Source organism: Amblyomma maculatum, unplaced genomic scaffold (assembly GCF_055883805.1).
Source record: "Amblyomma maculatum isolate TAMU_Amacu unplaced genomic scaffold, ASM5588380v1 scaffold_18, whole genome shotgun sequence".
Lineage (NCBI taxonomy): Eukaryota > Metazoa > Arthropoda > Arachnida > Ixodida > Ixodidae > Amblyomma > Amblyomma maculatum.
The window spans coordinates 5,104,986-5,119,618 of record NW_028146743.1 but is presented as its reverse complement, the minus strand read 5'-3'; the positions used below and the strand labels follow the sequence as shown (position 1 = coordinate 5,119,618).

Genomic DNA, 14,633 nt, shown 5'->3' with positions numbered 1-14,633 from the left:
AGCGAGCCCTCCGTCGTCCAAATCGTTGTCATCGGCGTATATTGCGTGCTGAATGCCGTCTATGACGTTCAACTTCTCCGCCAAACCAACCATAGCGATGTTGAAGAGAAGGGGAGAAATTACAGATCCTTGAGGCGTACCCTTGTTAGGCATCCTGATCTTGGCCGCTTCTAATTTTACGCGCCATTTCTAATGAATATAATAGTCCTGTACATACAACAGATAAAATATCAGGAATGCAGAATCACGCCTATACCACGCGGTCTTCATGTCTGGTGGTTGGTTTTGCATTAGATATTCACTGCGTGCATATTGGTGCTGTTATTAAGGCGAAAACCTTTCTGGCTTATGGAACAAAATCTCGTGCGCGGGATCTGTGCGCTGATGGAGTCATCAAAAAATAAGTCCAAAATCCTATCTCCACCGGGAATCGAACCTACCTCCCTCAGATCCCCAGCCAAGTGCTTTAACTGCGTCACGCCTGTTTTTTTTTCTTTATTGCATGGAAAAACTTCCGTTAAAAGGAACAACTCCACTTACTTAAACATGTCCATGTCTAAAATTTACCGGGCTGCTTAATACGAGCCCGTCATATCCCCAGCCCGACAATGCACAATAATCAGAACATCAAAAGTCTGGGAGACATACACATGCGTCTAGATACGGCATCCAGTTTGGAGGTTCTTCACGTGCAGCATATACACTTCTCACCAAAGCACACTGCTCCCGAAACACGGATTTGGACGATCTTGGTGGCTCTGCATGCCTGTCGATCATGCGGCTTTTCCAAAGGCTGAACAGTCCCATCAACACAAATAGATCGTAAGGCACGACAGAGTTTTTGTTAGGAGGCAAAAATCTAATTGTATAAGGCGTAATTTCAATGTCCTTTTTAAGAGTTCTTTGTAGTATGTCCCAAAAGGACATAGCATCACGGCACAGAATAAAGCAATGATCAATTGTCTCAGGCACGTTACAGAGACGACAATTTACCGACCAGGGCACAAACATCTCCTTATTGTGAAGAAATGTCTTGACAGGCAACGTCGTTGTATGTAATTTGAAAAAAAAAAAAACGTTTTTGCAGCTGCTTGAATGCACATTTGCCTAACACGCTTTAGAACAGTGGTGTCCAAAAACCCCAGATAAGGCTGCCGATACAACGGTGTAGGGAACAAAGACTCAGTGAGAGCCTGGGTCATCTGCTTTCTCGAGAGGCTATACAGGTAATCTACAGAGAAACGAACAGTGAGAAAATTGAAAGTGTCAGCAACCTCCTTAAGGAATCCCCATAAACGCCCCTCACGAGCCTGTCCAGTTGGTGCGAATAAGTAAGGCAAATGTGGAGTAAGACGCCTAATGAGCACAGTTACAAGAAACGGATGGTTTGCCGATTTGAAAAAGAAAAAACGGGAAACAAGTTGATGCACAAACAAGTGAACAAGGCCCACTCCACCAGACTCTAAGGGAAGAAACAAGTTGTCACGCCGCATGGGCTCCCATTGTGAGCGCCACACAAATGTTGCAAATATTCTGTGTATAACTTGTACTTTCCTCCTCGCACAATGCAGGACTTGAAGGACATACGCAAGCTTTGCAAACAAAAATATGTTACAGACCTGTGCCCTAGCAAACACTGAGAGTTCCCTACCCATCCAAGCCTGCGTTTGTCGCCGCATAAGTACGATTTGTGAATCCCAGTAGGCTGCGCTGTTACGAACTTGGTGCAGCGGAACCCCTAGGTACTGAAGAGGACTACAGTCCAAGCATATGCCTCCAAACTGGCTTGGTCTAGTGCCCCAGTGTCCCAACCAAAAACCTTTGGATTTATCTAAATTAAGGGCCGCGCCTGTTACATCGCAGAACTGTTCAGTCAAGTGTAAAGCCTCAAGTACACTCTTTTTGTCAGAACAAAAGAGGGCGATATCATCCGCGTAAGCTAAAATCTTAACTTCACATTGAGCCAGAGAGAAACCACGGATGGCTGCACTGTTAATTATACTGAGACAGAGGGACTCCAGATATAAGCCAAACAACAGTGGAGACAGTGGACATCCTTGACGAACAGATGATTCCAGTGGTATTGGTTTCGTTAGCTCCTGATTAACAATTTTCTTGTATACGAGTTCATATAGCACAGCTTTATGCCTTTGAGCAAAACGTCACCAATGTTTGCATTCTCCAAGACCGCGAACAAGAAATTGTGCCGAACTTTATCGAACGCTTTCGCCAGGTCAATTTGAATCAGAGCTACTTGGCCTGTCTCATCTGATACTGTCTCGATTACTGAACGTGCAATATGGATGTGTGTTTGAATACTGCGCCCTCTGATACCACACACCTGATGCGAACCTATCAAGTCCATGATAACCAGCTGCAAACGAGAACAAAGGACCTTGGCAAAATTTTGTAATCAACATTACAGAGGGAAATTGGACGATATCCTTCAACAGTTTTCAACCGATTAGTATCTTTGCTTTTGGGAATTAATATTGTGTGGCCTGAATAGAAAGTGGGAGGCAGGAAACCCACATCATAAGATGCTTGGAATACTTCCATCAAAACAGGTGTTAGGCAAGGCGAAAATGTTTTATAAAATTCGCTAGTAATACCATCTGGGCCAGGAGATTTCTGGTTCTGAAGGTCTGAAATGGCTGATTTAATTTCTTCCAAAGTGATGGGTCCCTCTACTACAGCACACTTCTCATCGTCTAGTCGAGGAAAGTTCTCAAGTAAGGAATTATAATCGAAACCATGATTTGGATCTCTACAACTGCCGAACAGCTTTCGATAATAATCATAGAAAGCAGCAAGAATACTAGGAGCATCACTATATGTGTAATCACCATACTGAATTTCCAATATTTCCTTCGTAAGAGCATTCTCTCTTTCATCACTGAGGGCCCGACGTGAAGGTTGCTCGTCAAGAAACCTTCGAGTCCTAGATCTTATTAGGGCCCCCTTGTATCTTTCCGTCGCAAATTGTTGAAGCTCTGCCTTTACGTTATTAATTTCTTCAACATAGGCTCCCGGGCTCACCCTCTCTAGCTCATGTAGCTCAGTTAGAGTGCGCCCAAGCTCACGAAGGTGGTGTCTCTTTAGGAACGCGATTCTTGCAGAGGCTTCAAGTGCTAAGTTTTTGGTTTCCTGTTTAAACAAGTCCCATTTTTGAAAAACTGACAGATCATGGCGTGACCATATGTCTTTCAAACAAGTAGGTACAGCACGCTTAAAGATTTCATCTGAGAGCAAACAGATTCATTTTCCACAGTTCCCACCGAGGGTGAAGTATCTTCCGACTGTACCTCCCTACCTGAAGAGACACCATACAATGGTCACTGAAGAAGATGGGCCGCACCCAGTAACCAAAACATTTGCTAACGTGCCTGCAGAAACATAAATTCTGTCAAGGCGGGCATTAGAGGAGAACTGAAAATGAGTGAAATGAATACTGTCGCCTTTTTCCTGCCCCACATCCACAAGGTTATATTCACAAGCCAAATCGTTAAGTAATGCAGCACCAGGGTCATATCTCTTACATAATGCTGATCGGTCCTCATCCCTACAAACACAATTAAAATCTCCCAACAACATAATTTTGCGATCTGTGCACAAATGATTAACTAATGAAAGAAAAAAAATGCCTTCTGTCTCGCTGTTTTACAGGGGCGTAAACACAAATAATTCGCCACTGCACACCTGAGATTGTGAGGTCACAGCATATAAGTCGTCCCTCGTCATCTATGCAATAAGACATGGCTGTCATCTCTAGTGTTTTGGCCAGGAATAGCATACACCCTGCGGACAAGCCTCTAGCGTGGCTAACAATAATGTTATATTCCGGAAAAAACGGCTCAAGAGCAGCTTCCGTCTCTTCATCGGAGGACAACTTTGTTTCCTGAATTGCTGCTACAGACACACTCCATTTCTTTAACAGATGTCTTAACTGCTGCTGTCTCCGACGATTACGCATACCCCTGACCTTAAGGGTAGCGACTTGATATGCTGCGACGGTAGCCATTTTTGGTACTAGTCCTGCTAAACATCATCCCCTGGAATGGGGTGGCCCGCCTGCAAATTGGCGGCCTTTCGGGCAGACATCGCCCTCCTCTTTGAAGTCACCCTTCCTGTGGCCTATACACAGTGTGCCTTCTGGCCAGCACCATCGATACACACCTCATCATCTGCTGGACGCTTCAAAGGCATCGTGTTGTCCATGTCCTCCTCTGAGACACTCAAGGCTTCGGCCCACGAACCTGATTGGAGCACATCGCTCGCTGCCACACTGACAGCCGAGAGAGAACCGGACGCACCAGAGATCGGCGCCACAGACGGCTCACTGTTACCCTCCAACGACGAAGGAGGATAGGCGAGCATTCACTGGCAGTATCTTCTCCATTGACTCCACAGGAGGCATATCCAGACGTCCTTCAATGACAGGTGGTTCTTGGGCAGCAAGCGCAGCACTCTGAGTGGCACTCACAGGCGGGCCCGGGTCCGGCGGTTTTGGCTCTGGAGAAGCAGGTTCTTGATGGCCAGTCACTGCAGATTCTTCTGAGTTGATGTGAGGTGCAGAAGGCTTCTGGTCCCCATCAATTTGAGGTTCACGACCTAACTCACCAGTTACATCAACAACCTCTGAGACATCCATGATATGTTCGGACGCCACGTCATCTTCTCGTGACCACTGGCCTTGACGCAGTCTATCCGCATAACTTAATACACAGTTCTCCACAGTATGGCCAAAGCGCCGGCACTGGGTGCATCGAGGCGTTCGGCACTGACGCCGTACATGACCTACCCGGCTGCATCGAAGACACAGTGGAGGTCTCCCTGAGATAAGCACTAATGCCTGCACCCCATAAACATTAAGAATGTGAGGAATTGTACTTGCTGACACTCCGTCCTTGAGCGTGAGGGAGATTTCACGGTTCGCCGTTTCCATGTGCTCCATCCCTGGGCACCGCCACTTTTCACGCTCCACAGATTGAATCGTTCCATAAGGCTCGAAAGCTTCCACAATCCTCCGGTGCTCCATATAGCGGGGAAGCCAAAGGAGCTTAACCTTGACATTCTTTGTATCCGGGTCGAACGCCATGCACCGAAGTCCTTTCACAGGGAACTCTGCTTTGTTAATCAGCTTCTGCTTTGAAGAACTACTCTCGCAGGTAAACATCCACACGTGGCTCATTTGGTATTGACCAATGCACAAAATTTCCCTGAGGTCCAAAATCTGTGCAAGTGCGTCTCGAAAGTCAGGTGCTCGGTACGGGCGACCCTTAAGGTGGCGGTTCCACGGTCGCCATCTTGAGAGTAGTTCAGATTCTGCCACCAGGCTACGCCACTAATCCATGACTAAGGAATTGAGTACCCAGCCCTCATGGCCTGCGCTACCTAAGGCTTTTCTTTTGTTGATGCGTGGGCTATGGTGGCATACGTGGGCTTTCAAAGATTTTGTGGCTCCACAGCCGCGTCCAGGCAGAGAAGGGGTGGGCTTTTGTCCCCGTCCTGCATAGCAGGGGCTGCCTCATTCAACTCCCTCTTCAGCCCACCGCACCGCTACTTCGAACAATAATCGCACTTACGACGGAACAAGAGCCTTACCTCTACTGCCTATACTTCGTCTCACAAGATGTTTGCAGCCCTGCCAAAGGCAGAGGCACCCCTGCACAATCAGGATCACGCGCACTACAATAGGCAATTATGCTCCTACGCGCCTCTCGCCCCCCAACTTGAGGGGGGGGGGTGACAGTAGGAGCACAATTCTCTATTATAATGCGCATAGGCGACAGGCACTTAGGAGCACAATTGCAAGGGCTCCTCTGCTTTTTGCAGTGCTGCAGATATCTTGTGAGACGAAGTATAGTTTCCGCTGTAGAGCCACGAACCCGATTGCTCCTACCCGCCGAGCGTGAGGGGGTTGGACTGGACTGCAGTAGGCTAGCTTGCTGAATGAAAATAAAACAGGGTGTCAACATGATTACAGAGTGCAATTTTAGTACCAGTGAAAAGTAAAAGCGAATTACATATATTTCTGCAGGCTTCCTCAATGAACCTTAGTTGAAGTCGGCGCCTGTCTTGTGTTCTTTTAATCCTCGTCTTTAGCCCTGTGCAATCAAGTGATCATTAGGGGGCTTTAGAATACGAGGACCCAATCTATAAGGGAGATAGAGTAATAGCGGGGCGCAAGTGCGCAGGCCCAGTGTACACTCACTCGGCGCGTGCGATGCCAATGAGCGGTAGGGTCCCCATATTCTGAAGCTCCCTATTGTTGATGCCATAGATATAGTAGGTACCGGAACACTCCTTGACTGGAGTGTGAACTGCCAGCTCTTGCAAACAACAGAATTTCCCTTTATCAAACGCTATTAAAAATATGATAATATAGCTATAATTACCTGAACTTCAGTCAACAGTCGTCCTTGCTTATTTTTAGTTCATAGCAAAAATTAACATGGGGGGGGGGGGTTCTCTTTTCCCAAGAACTCCACCCCCTTTGTCGAGAGTGATATACAAGGATCGCTTATACATTCGAGTTCTCTTATTTTTCTGTCTTCTACAATCCCGCTTGTCAGTTGTTTTTTATTTCTGCTTATGAGTTTGCAGTCTGAAGCGGCAGAAACACTACTCGTTACAAAACAGTTGCCAGTTCAAAGCCAAGCAGAAAAGCGCGAAAAATTCCGTACTACCCTATCTTCCCGGATATTGCACAATCTGAAAAAAAGAAAGAAAAAAAAAATCGGTCCGCGAGCAGATGTACACGTTATGTTTTCAGCTGCTGATAAACTAACGAAACTATGTAGGATGACCGATCCGTTAGCTCTCAAGAAACAAGGATGCACAAAAAAAGCCCAATAAAAACCTTGTTCAGTGTTCGGAGGGCGTTGTGTATTCCTTACCGTTGTTTTGTGGTAAGGTGTACGTAGGGCAGACCGGGAGGTGCCTAAATGAGAGATTTTGAGAACAAACAAAAACGTTGAGAACAAGAGAGGTAATATTGCCGGTCACTATCTGAATGCCACCCCATCTTCAGACTGCAAGCTACTCATACGCAGAAATAAAGAAAAACTGAGACGCGAGATTGTATAAGCCAAAACAATGAGAGCTGAAAAAAGATGTGCAAGGCGATCCTTCGATATCACTCTCGACGAAGGAGATTGAGTTCTTGGGAAAATTATTTGTGCAATTATGTGGTAACGTGCGTCGCGATAGCATGCTGGTATCATGTTTTGTCTATGCTCCTACAGTGTATAAAATCCTATAATGCATTGAAAGCGCACGTGCTGCCCACTATCTCTTTTTTTTTTTGTCCATGTCTCAAAAGCGCTGCATTTCTTTGACGATGAACCAGCTCGCCCGAACATCCACCTTGATCATAATAGTCATGCCTTCCCTCCATTACCTAACCTCGTCAAATATCACCACGAGTTTTCCATCATGCCTTCAAAAAGGTCAAATGCGAATTTCGAGCGCTCCTAGCTCCATCACGAACCTTGGACCGCGGCGCCCCTTAGTCACGATCGTTTAGAGGTTCACAATCAAATCACATTCGCTTGACTCTAATATACATGGGCATCCTCATGAGGGGGTCCGCACCTTCACCTTATGAGGATTTGACTCGGTGAGGTGAGGGAGAATCAGCACTGAAAAATTAGTGAGGGCGAGGATGAAGGAAGGCAGAGGCGGTGAGGTCAGGGAGAGGCTGGGAAAGATAGAGTTTGAGGGCGATGACAAATGCTCCACGAGAGGCATAGTTTCTGTAGCAACAAAATGTAGCCGGCGAATATGAGGCACGAGTGGCCAGCACATTCCCTCCTCCACTGGTACTGTTGTAGAGAAAACAGAAGCAGTGAAACGGGGCACAAGCGCTACCAGCCAGGCTTCGAAGAAAAAATAATAAAAAAAAAAACAGTAGAAACGACAAAGGAGCAGGAACTAAAGCTACGAAACCACCTCTGCGCTCGTGATGATGAAAAGCCTAAAAACGACCATTTTTATAATTTCCGACCCAAAAGGTTGCTGCAGAGTCCCCGAGACCGATGTCGATGTTTCCATCCTCACGGAATATGACGGGCATGGTGAAGTACACAGGACTGCTGTTTCCGACCGCTAACGTCTCTTTGTCACTCAGGGAAACAATGAAAAGAGCAAGTTTAGCAAAAACTCGCGCAAATAAAATAAACAAGTCCGTCCAAAAGAAATGGGAAGTGCCGAAGAAACGTTGAGCACAGAAGACCGAGGTCGGGTCATTTAGCTGCTACGACCCTGCCAACCAATTTTTTTTTTTGTTCCTCCCTCGGCTGGACTGAGGGCATGAGTAGTTGACGATGATTGAACGGAACTGCGGCGGCAAAGTTAAATTTATTCACATTTTTGTAACATTTTTTTCCAGTCCTGCCTAAGATGTGGAAAATAAACAAACAGCAATGTACTTGGGCTGATACTACTAAATAAACAGTTTAGTATCCGATGCATTTTCTTATGAGTTTGCAGAGCTAAGCAGAATTTTAGCATTTCTTTTGCCACTTTTATCTTTGCTGTGAGCTCGTAAAGTCTTTATATCATGCAACAAATTTATGCGGCACGTAACAACCTCCACTCCTCATTCGATAATTTCCATAGCATCAAGCTTTATTTTTCCTTCGAGGAATTGCATGATACCAACCCTCTAACGCGCAAGACTTCAACGCCTCACTTTCAGTGTAAGCTAGGCTGACTCGATGATATGAATGTAGAGAGATTTCGCGTTGTCTGGATGCATGTCTAGCTGGTAGGTTGAAATTATGACAGCACTGTTCTTTGAATGGCTGATTCCGCTTAGTCGTTTCTGTGGAAGGAAAGAGGCCTCTCTGTTCATCGGTTTCCCCGTGTTGAGTGTACTAGCGGTTATTCGCTTCTCGTGCGAGGCAGCCTCATGAGCAGCGAAATACCTGCTTTTGCCAAACCATAGCCTCCTAGAAGGCTATGGTTTGGAGGCTATGGTTTGGCCATAGCCTCCTAGGAGGCTATGGCCAAACAAAAGCATACCCCATCCTGTGTGCTACAAAAAAAAAACTAAAAACGAGTAACGAAAGCCACTACTTGTACTGTACCGGGAGCATATTTCGCCGGGGTACAGTGTTCGCTGTAGCCAGGGCGCACCTCAGCTGCACGCACGAGAGCTTTAGCTGGCGGCGTTTCTGTTGAAGACTAGCTCGGCACACTAACAGCATTACACACTGAATGGGAGGCAATAAATACATCACAAAACAAGCAAGTGTACACTGACAATAGATCTTTTTCAAGTAGCGCTACTGCGCATGCGCGCAGCCTCCTCGGACGCCATTTTCGCTGGGATGCCATGTGAAAATAGGGGGAGGACTTTGCGGCACGTCCTTTTCCAGGAAACGACATCCCTTCATCAATGCGACAAACTGCTGCACAATAATTGCGTGCAGTGCTAGCATTTTCCAGGCCTCCCGCAACTTGACCCCCCCCCCCCCCTCCCTCCCCGCCTCCCGCAGCTTGCCTCAACAGAGAAGACGCGGTCAGGTTCGCCAGCTACCTGTTGTCATTGTAGGGGAGGGGGGGGGTATGTTCACAGATGACTCACGCGTCTCCACACAGGCTAGACAAGAGCAGCCCTACACTCAACTACCGTTTGGAAGATTGCACAAATTCTTGGCAACGCGTCCCGTCAATAGTACTTTGCCTGAAGCCCACAAGAAGAGTGTCCTATTGGAAAAAGGTCCATTCGCGGAAGTCGCGAGACTCGATTCGGAAAGGAGGGGGAGACTCAAACAATACCCCAGCCATTGTTTGGATTTCCCCCTCCGTGACAAATCCGTCGCAAGACGTTCCACTATACCCTTACTCAAGTCGACCGCGTTTACATGCTTTGTGTAGCAGGGTTGGGACCAGTCAAACCACCCGTGCACCGGAGTTCGACTCGACCCGACCCGCTACTGTTTATGTCCCTCGCTGGATGGAAAGGGCAGAGTGAAAACGTTGTAGAAACATCATGCCCTCTCGTAAATACCCCTCGATTCAGGGTGTTTGTAGTGCCACGCTCGTAATTTTTCTGAACTGTGACATTCTTATTGAACGTACATTTCATAGATGGCGCTACCTACTAAATTTATCGCACATGGCTCTGCTATTTCACTATTATTTGCTTTTTGTACACTTTGTAGCTGATAATTGTTGCCAGTTGAATAAAGGAAGGAAAGCCCGGAACTTTAACAGAAGAAAATAAGACATGGAGCATTTAAATCGTGCCTAAACATTTCATGAAGAGCTCGCGCGCTTCAAGCGAACCACGAAAAAATTAGCTGAAATCACCCTGACTGTGCACATTCCTCGAGAGTCGTAGAGCAAAACCGATGCTTATCCTCTGACAGCGAAGTGTAAAGTTTTTCCACGCGAAATTTCAGCACCGCCAAAAGCTTGTTACTTGAACAGTTTAGCATTTTCTTTTAGCCATTTTACAAAAAACGCCAACTTTGATCACAAATAACTTTTACACTAAATGTACCAGACAGCTGATATTTTCAGGAAAAGGCAAACCCTGCACGGCCTCCAACTGTGCAAAACATCTCTGCAGCAGAAGACATATCTTGAAAGTTATTTTATATACAATTACCTGTTTTATGCACTTTTCAAAGGCGCGTGGCTAACAAACTAAGCTATACACAATAATAAAAATGCTTAACTTTGCTTATTAACATCTAATCTCTAAACATGTCGAACGGGTTTTCTCTAGGTGCAAAAGGTTTTGCACAATTTTGCATTTCCTGAGACAAGTAGAGCTGAAAAGCCGTTTCTTACCTTTGCGTTTTTCTTTACAACTTAAACATTTTTTGCAGCTATTTTTAAACCAAATGCACCATTCGAAAGGAGAGAAGATAAGCTTTACACAGATATTAAAACCACATTTATAAACTAAACGAGTGAGGCACAGTATACGTATGAATATCACCAAAAATGTCGTCTCTTCACCGCTGGAGTGGGACCGCCACCTTAAGGTCGGCATGCAGGAAAACGGTATTAAGGACAACATTACCGGTGGGCAGGCGTGGAAGGACAACTTTGTACGTTTCGGTAGTGTCCTGAGGAGTCGAAAGACCTCGCCCAACGGCCGATGCGCTGTTTCCAGCAAGCAACATTTTCAGGCTCAGCGGCCCAGAACGCCCTTCTTTTTTTTGCCTCTCTACAACTTATGCCTCTCTACAACTGCGTCACGCCTGGAATCGTGAAACACACATTATCATTCTGACAATTCTAACAATGAAGCTGCAGTTAGCTGCAGTTAGCGATAATGACAATGGTGACAGTAGGAATGATAATGACGATGCATTTAATTGATAATGATAATGAGAGAAAACGTGATGCATGTGCACCAGCAACGCTCCGGCTTTCGCATTTCTGCGTTGAAGATTCCACAGTGCTCTCGGATTTTTTAAAATTGAACACTGGCCAGCGCTTTTAATAAACAATATTTGAAGTGCGATCGTCAACATCACCACCTCGCGTTAGAAAATACTGTTTGTTTTCGCGGCACCTTCAGCAGCGAAGAAGGTGCCGCGAAGAGAGCGAGCAAAAAGTCAAGCCATGCCGGCGAGCACAATGAGGTTGATGGCAAGATGCTTTGTTTTTGTTGCAGTTCTAGCTTGTAACAGCAACTTCCCATTGGCGGACGCTATTGAGGAATGTGGCTATTCATTTCATTTTCTGCTCTTCAATATGCATAACCTTTGGTCGCTGTTTAAAGGAAAGAGAGAAGAATTTCGGTGCACCACCGGCCTTTTTCTGGTAACTATACATGCTCTCGCTGAAACGGGAGCTTTTCTAGACTAGAAAAGACGAATAATGAACGAAAGAAAATCCATGTTCGGCCGTTTTCGCCTGCAAACTGCGATGACGCCGGAACTATTTTTCCGCGCGTATTCTAGAGGCCGTAGGCTATACGTCCCTACTCCCTTAACATCATGGAGTTTACTTCGGTGCCGACGTCATATATGTTTGAATCGAGTGGCAAGAAAGCATTTTTGGTTCATTTCTCAGCAATAAATAAGTATTTGCAGCAGAATAACAAGAACAAAGCCAGATAATCAATTTTTGCAGGTAGCGAAGGCTGCTTCTCCTCAGTGTTCTTTCCTTGTCAAAACAAAATTCAACTCATTTCCGTCACGGTGGTTGCGGGGCCCATGGCGCAGATCGGTCGGACGATTAAGGCCTCGTTCGAGACTTTAGCTTTACTTGTGCGCTGTAATTGGCTGCGACTTTTTGCCGATTCGATTAGTACTTCGGGTCCATGCGACGACATTAGCCCGGTTGGCTGCAAGCGCCGATCCTCCGTTACGGAATAGTCAAGGCACTTCCACAAGCAGAACGGGAGCCTTTAACGCTGTCGCTTCATATCTTTAAATCTCCCCCCCCACCCCCTCAATTGTTTCTCTATGTCATTCTGTTCATTCTTTTTTTATTTTTATAACGCCGTCTTAGATGCCCTTGCGTGACACAGTCATTTCCCCTTCTTGTGACTGTTCGAAAATTATCCTCTTTATTACTTGCATACCTCCTGCGAGGCGGTCGACAGGCTTCAGCTATGCGACTCTTTCTTTTCTTTCAATGCTGGATCAGTATTTTCGCTGCACACGACTGCTGCCTCGTATATCTGTCTGCCTTTTGTAAATGCACGTCTCTGAGGTCCACGATAATCGCAAAGCTGAAATGTCGGCAAACATCGCAGCATATTTGTTAACCAAGAAACAGCGTCAGCTTTACCGTCCATGGTGCGTGCCACACATCTCCTGTTATAAGCTTTCTTATTGACGTGCAACGCCTGAGAAGCTTTTGCCCATCGAATTCAACCACAGTGGAGATGCAACTTACGTCCGAGCAGCACGACAGTGCCGGTGTTGTTGAGCACAGCACCGAGCTCGTCCTCCGCAATGGTGGTAATATTGTTGCCCTCAAGGTCCAGAAATGCGAGCGCCGGAAAGCCTTCGCCAAACTTTGCAGGAATAGCGTTGAGCTCGTTGTAGCTGTGCGCATGAAAGTATAGCGAGTCAGTTTAACTGCGCCATTGCCAAGAGCTAGGTCAAGTACACTTCACAGAACGTCATGACCATCCTCCTTTACACAATGTCATTCACAAACTCTCCGCTTTGTTTTTATTTCTCCTCGTTTTCTCACCGTTTTTAAATGCGTTCTTCAGAGGAAAGGCTCTGCAGATGAAAATAGATGCTTGGTAGGCTTTTCTCAGGCGTACCCATTCCAGCTGGAAAACATGTTTCCAATTGAATATACAGCTGGATTTGCACTTTCGAGCTGGAAATATTCCGGCGGAAAAAGATTCCAGCTGGACCCTGGCTGGACGTGTAAATTTTCCACCTGGAAACGGGAATATTCCAACTGAACATGATTTCCGGTTCCGTAATACAGCTGGAATTGGGTATCATTCCAGCCGGAGATGCCTTTTTCAAGCTGGAAAATTGGGTACAAGGTTTCATACTCCAGCTGGAAATGACCATTTTTTTTCGTCTGGGAGAGGAATATAAACCTGGTCCTAGCGGCATAATTTGTAGCAAATAATTTAGAGGACAATAAATGTTACTATTTAATGTTGGGGGAAGGGGCGACAATTTCATGATAGCGCTTTTGTGGTTTCTGAGTAATAGAAAATAACATGGAAAAAATTTTAAACCCGTGTCCCTCATGCTTACCAGAGGGATCGCTCCCCGTCTTTGTGCGCACGTGTCCTGGCTTTTGGCTGCACCAGTTATATCTGATCAGTGTACACAAATACGTGAACGAAGAGCGCTGTCTCTTTTTGCGCTCCCGGAAGCTTTTAGCAATGCAAAGATGTATTAGTGTATGCGTGTTACATGTACTGATTTATTGACGCCTGCTACGCACACGCAGTGGTACGTACGCGTGTCACCTCGCTTTACACCGCGAAACTGCGCGCGCGTAGCAGGCATATCCAGTATGCGCCTATTCATTTGAAAGACGCCTCCGTCAAACTCTCCATTAGAGAGATGGAAACGCAGTATTTTAGCGTGTACGGGATTGCCGGGTGCCTGCTGCGCACGTGTAGTGGCACAGGCTTCAGGGTTATGTAGGGCTGCTGCAAGAGCGCGGCCTTTTAAATGAACAGAGAACTGATCAAAATTGGTGATGGGAATATGGTGGAAATGAAAAGATCTTGCCTCGCATGGTGTAGATCGAACGCTACAGTATCCAAAAAATGAGGGTTTATAATTTTAATTTGGCACTGAAAGTAGCAAGGAAAGAGCTGATGTCGCCTCTTGCGGCGAGACGATGTAGTTATCACTGCAGTTACCCACGTGACCACATCTTGGGAAAATATCACTGGTTTTCGTAAGTGCACAGTGTTTTCTTTTCTTTGAAGAGTGCTCGCTTTGCTTTATAATATTTTCACAATTTCCGTTTCACCCGTCAGCAAAAACCAGCCTCCTTTTGCATCGCCTATGAAGTGCTTTAGCGCTTGTCACAAGATGGCTCCACAGTGTTTTTAAATTTTTGGATGATGCGGTGACCATGGCCCACTAAAACTTCTGTTGATAATGCGTACTTTCTGTCGCCGTAACACTCTTTCGTATAGAAACTAAACTGGACGTACTGTGTGC

At 46.0% G+C, this 14,633-nt stretch overlaps 1 protein-coding gene across 1 annotated transcript in view; it reads right to left on the bottom strand.

Moving 5' to 3' along the window:
* LOC146171744 (uncharacterized) overlaps positions 1–14,633 on the bottom strand; it is a 54,133-nt gene that overhangs the window by 34,084 nt on the left and 5,416 nt on the right. Inside the window, exon 3 of the mRNA XM_084586338.1 lies at positions 12,874–13,025. Within this exon, the coding sequence (XP_084442464.1) occupies positions 12,874–13,025 (152 nt within the window). The remainder of the gene's footprint in view (positions 1–12,873; positions 13,026–14,633) is intronic.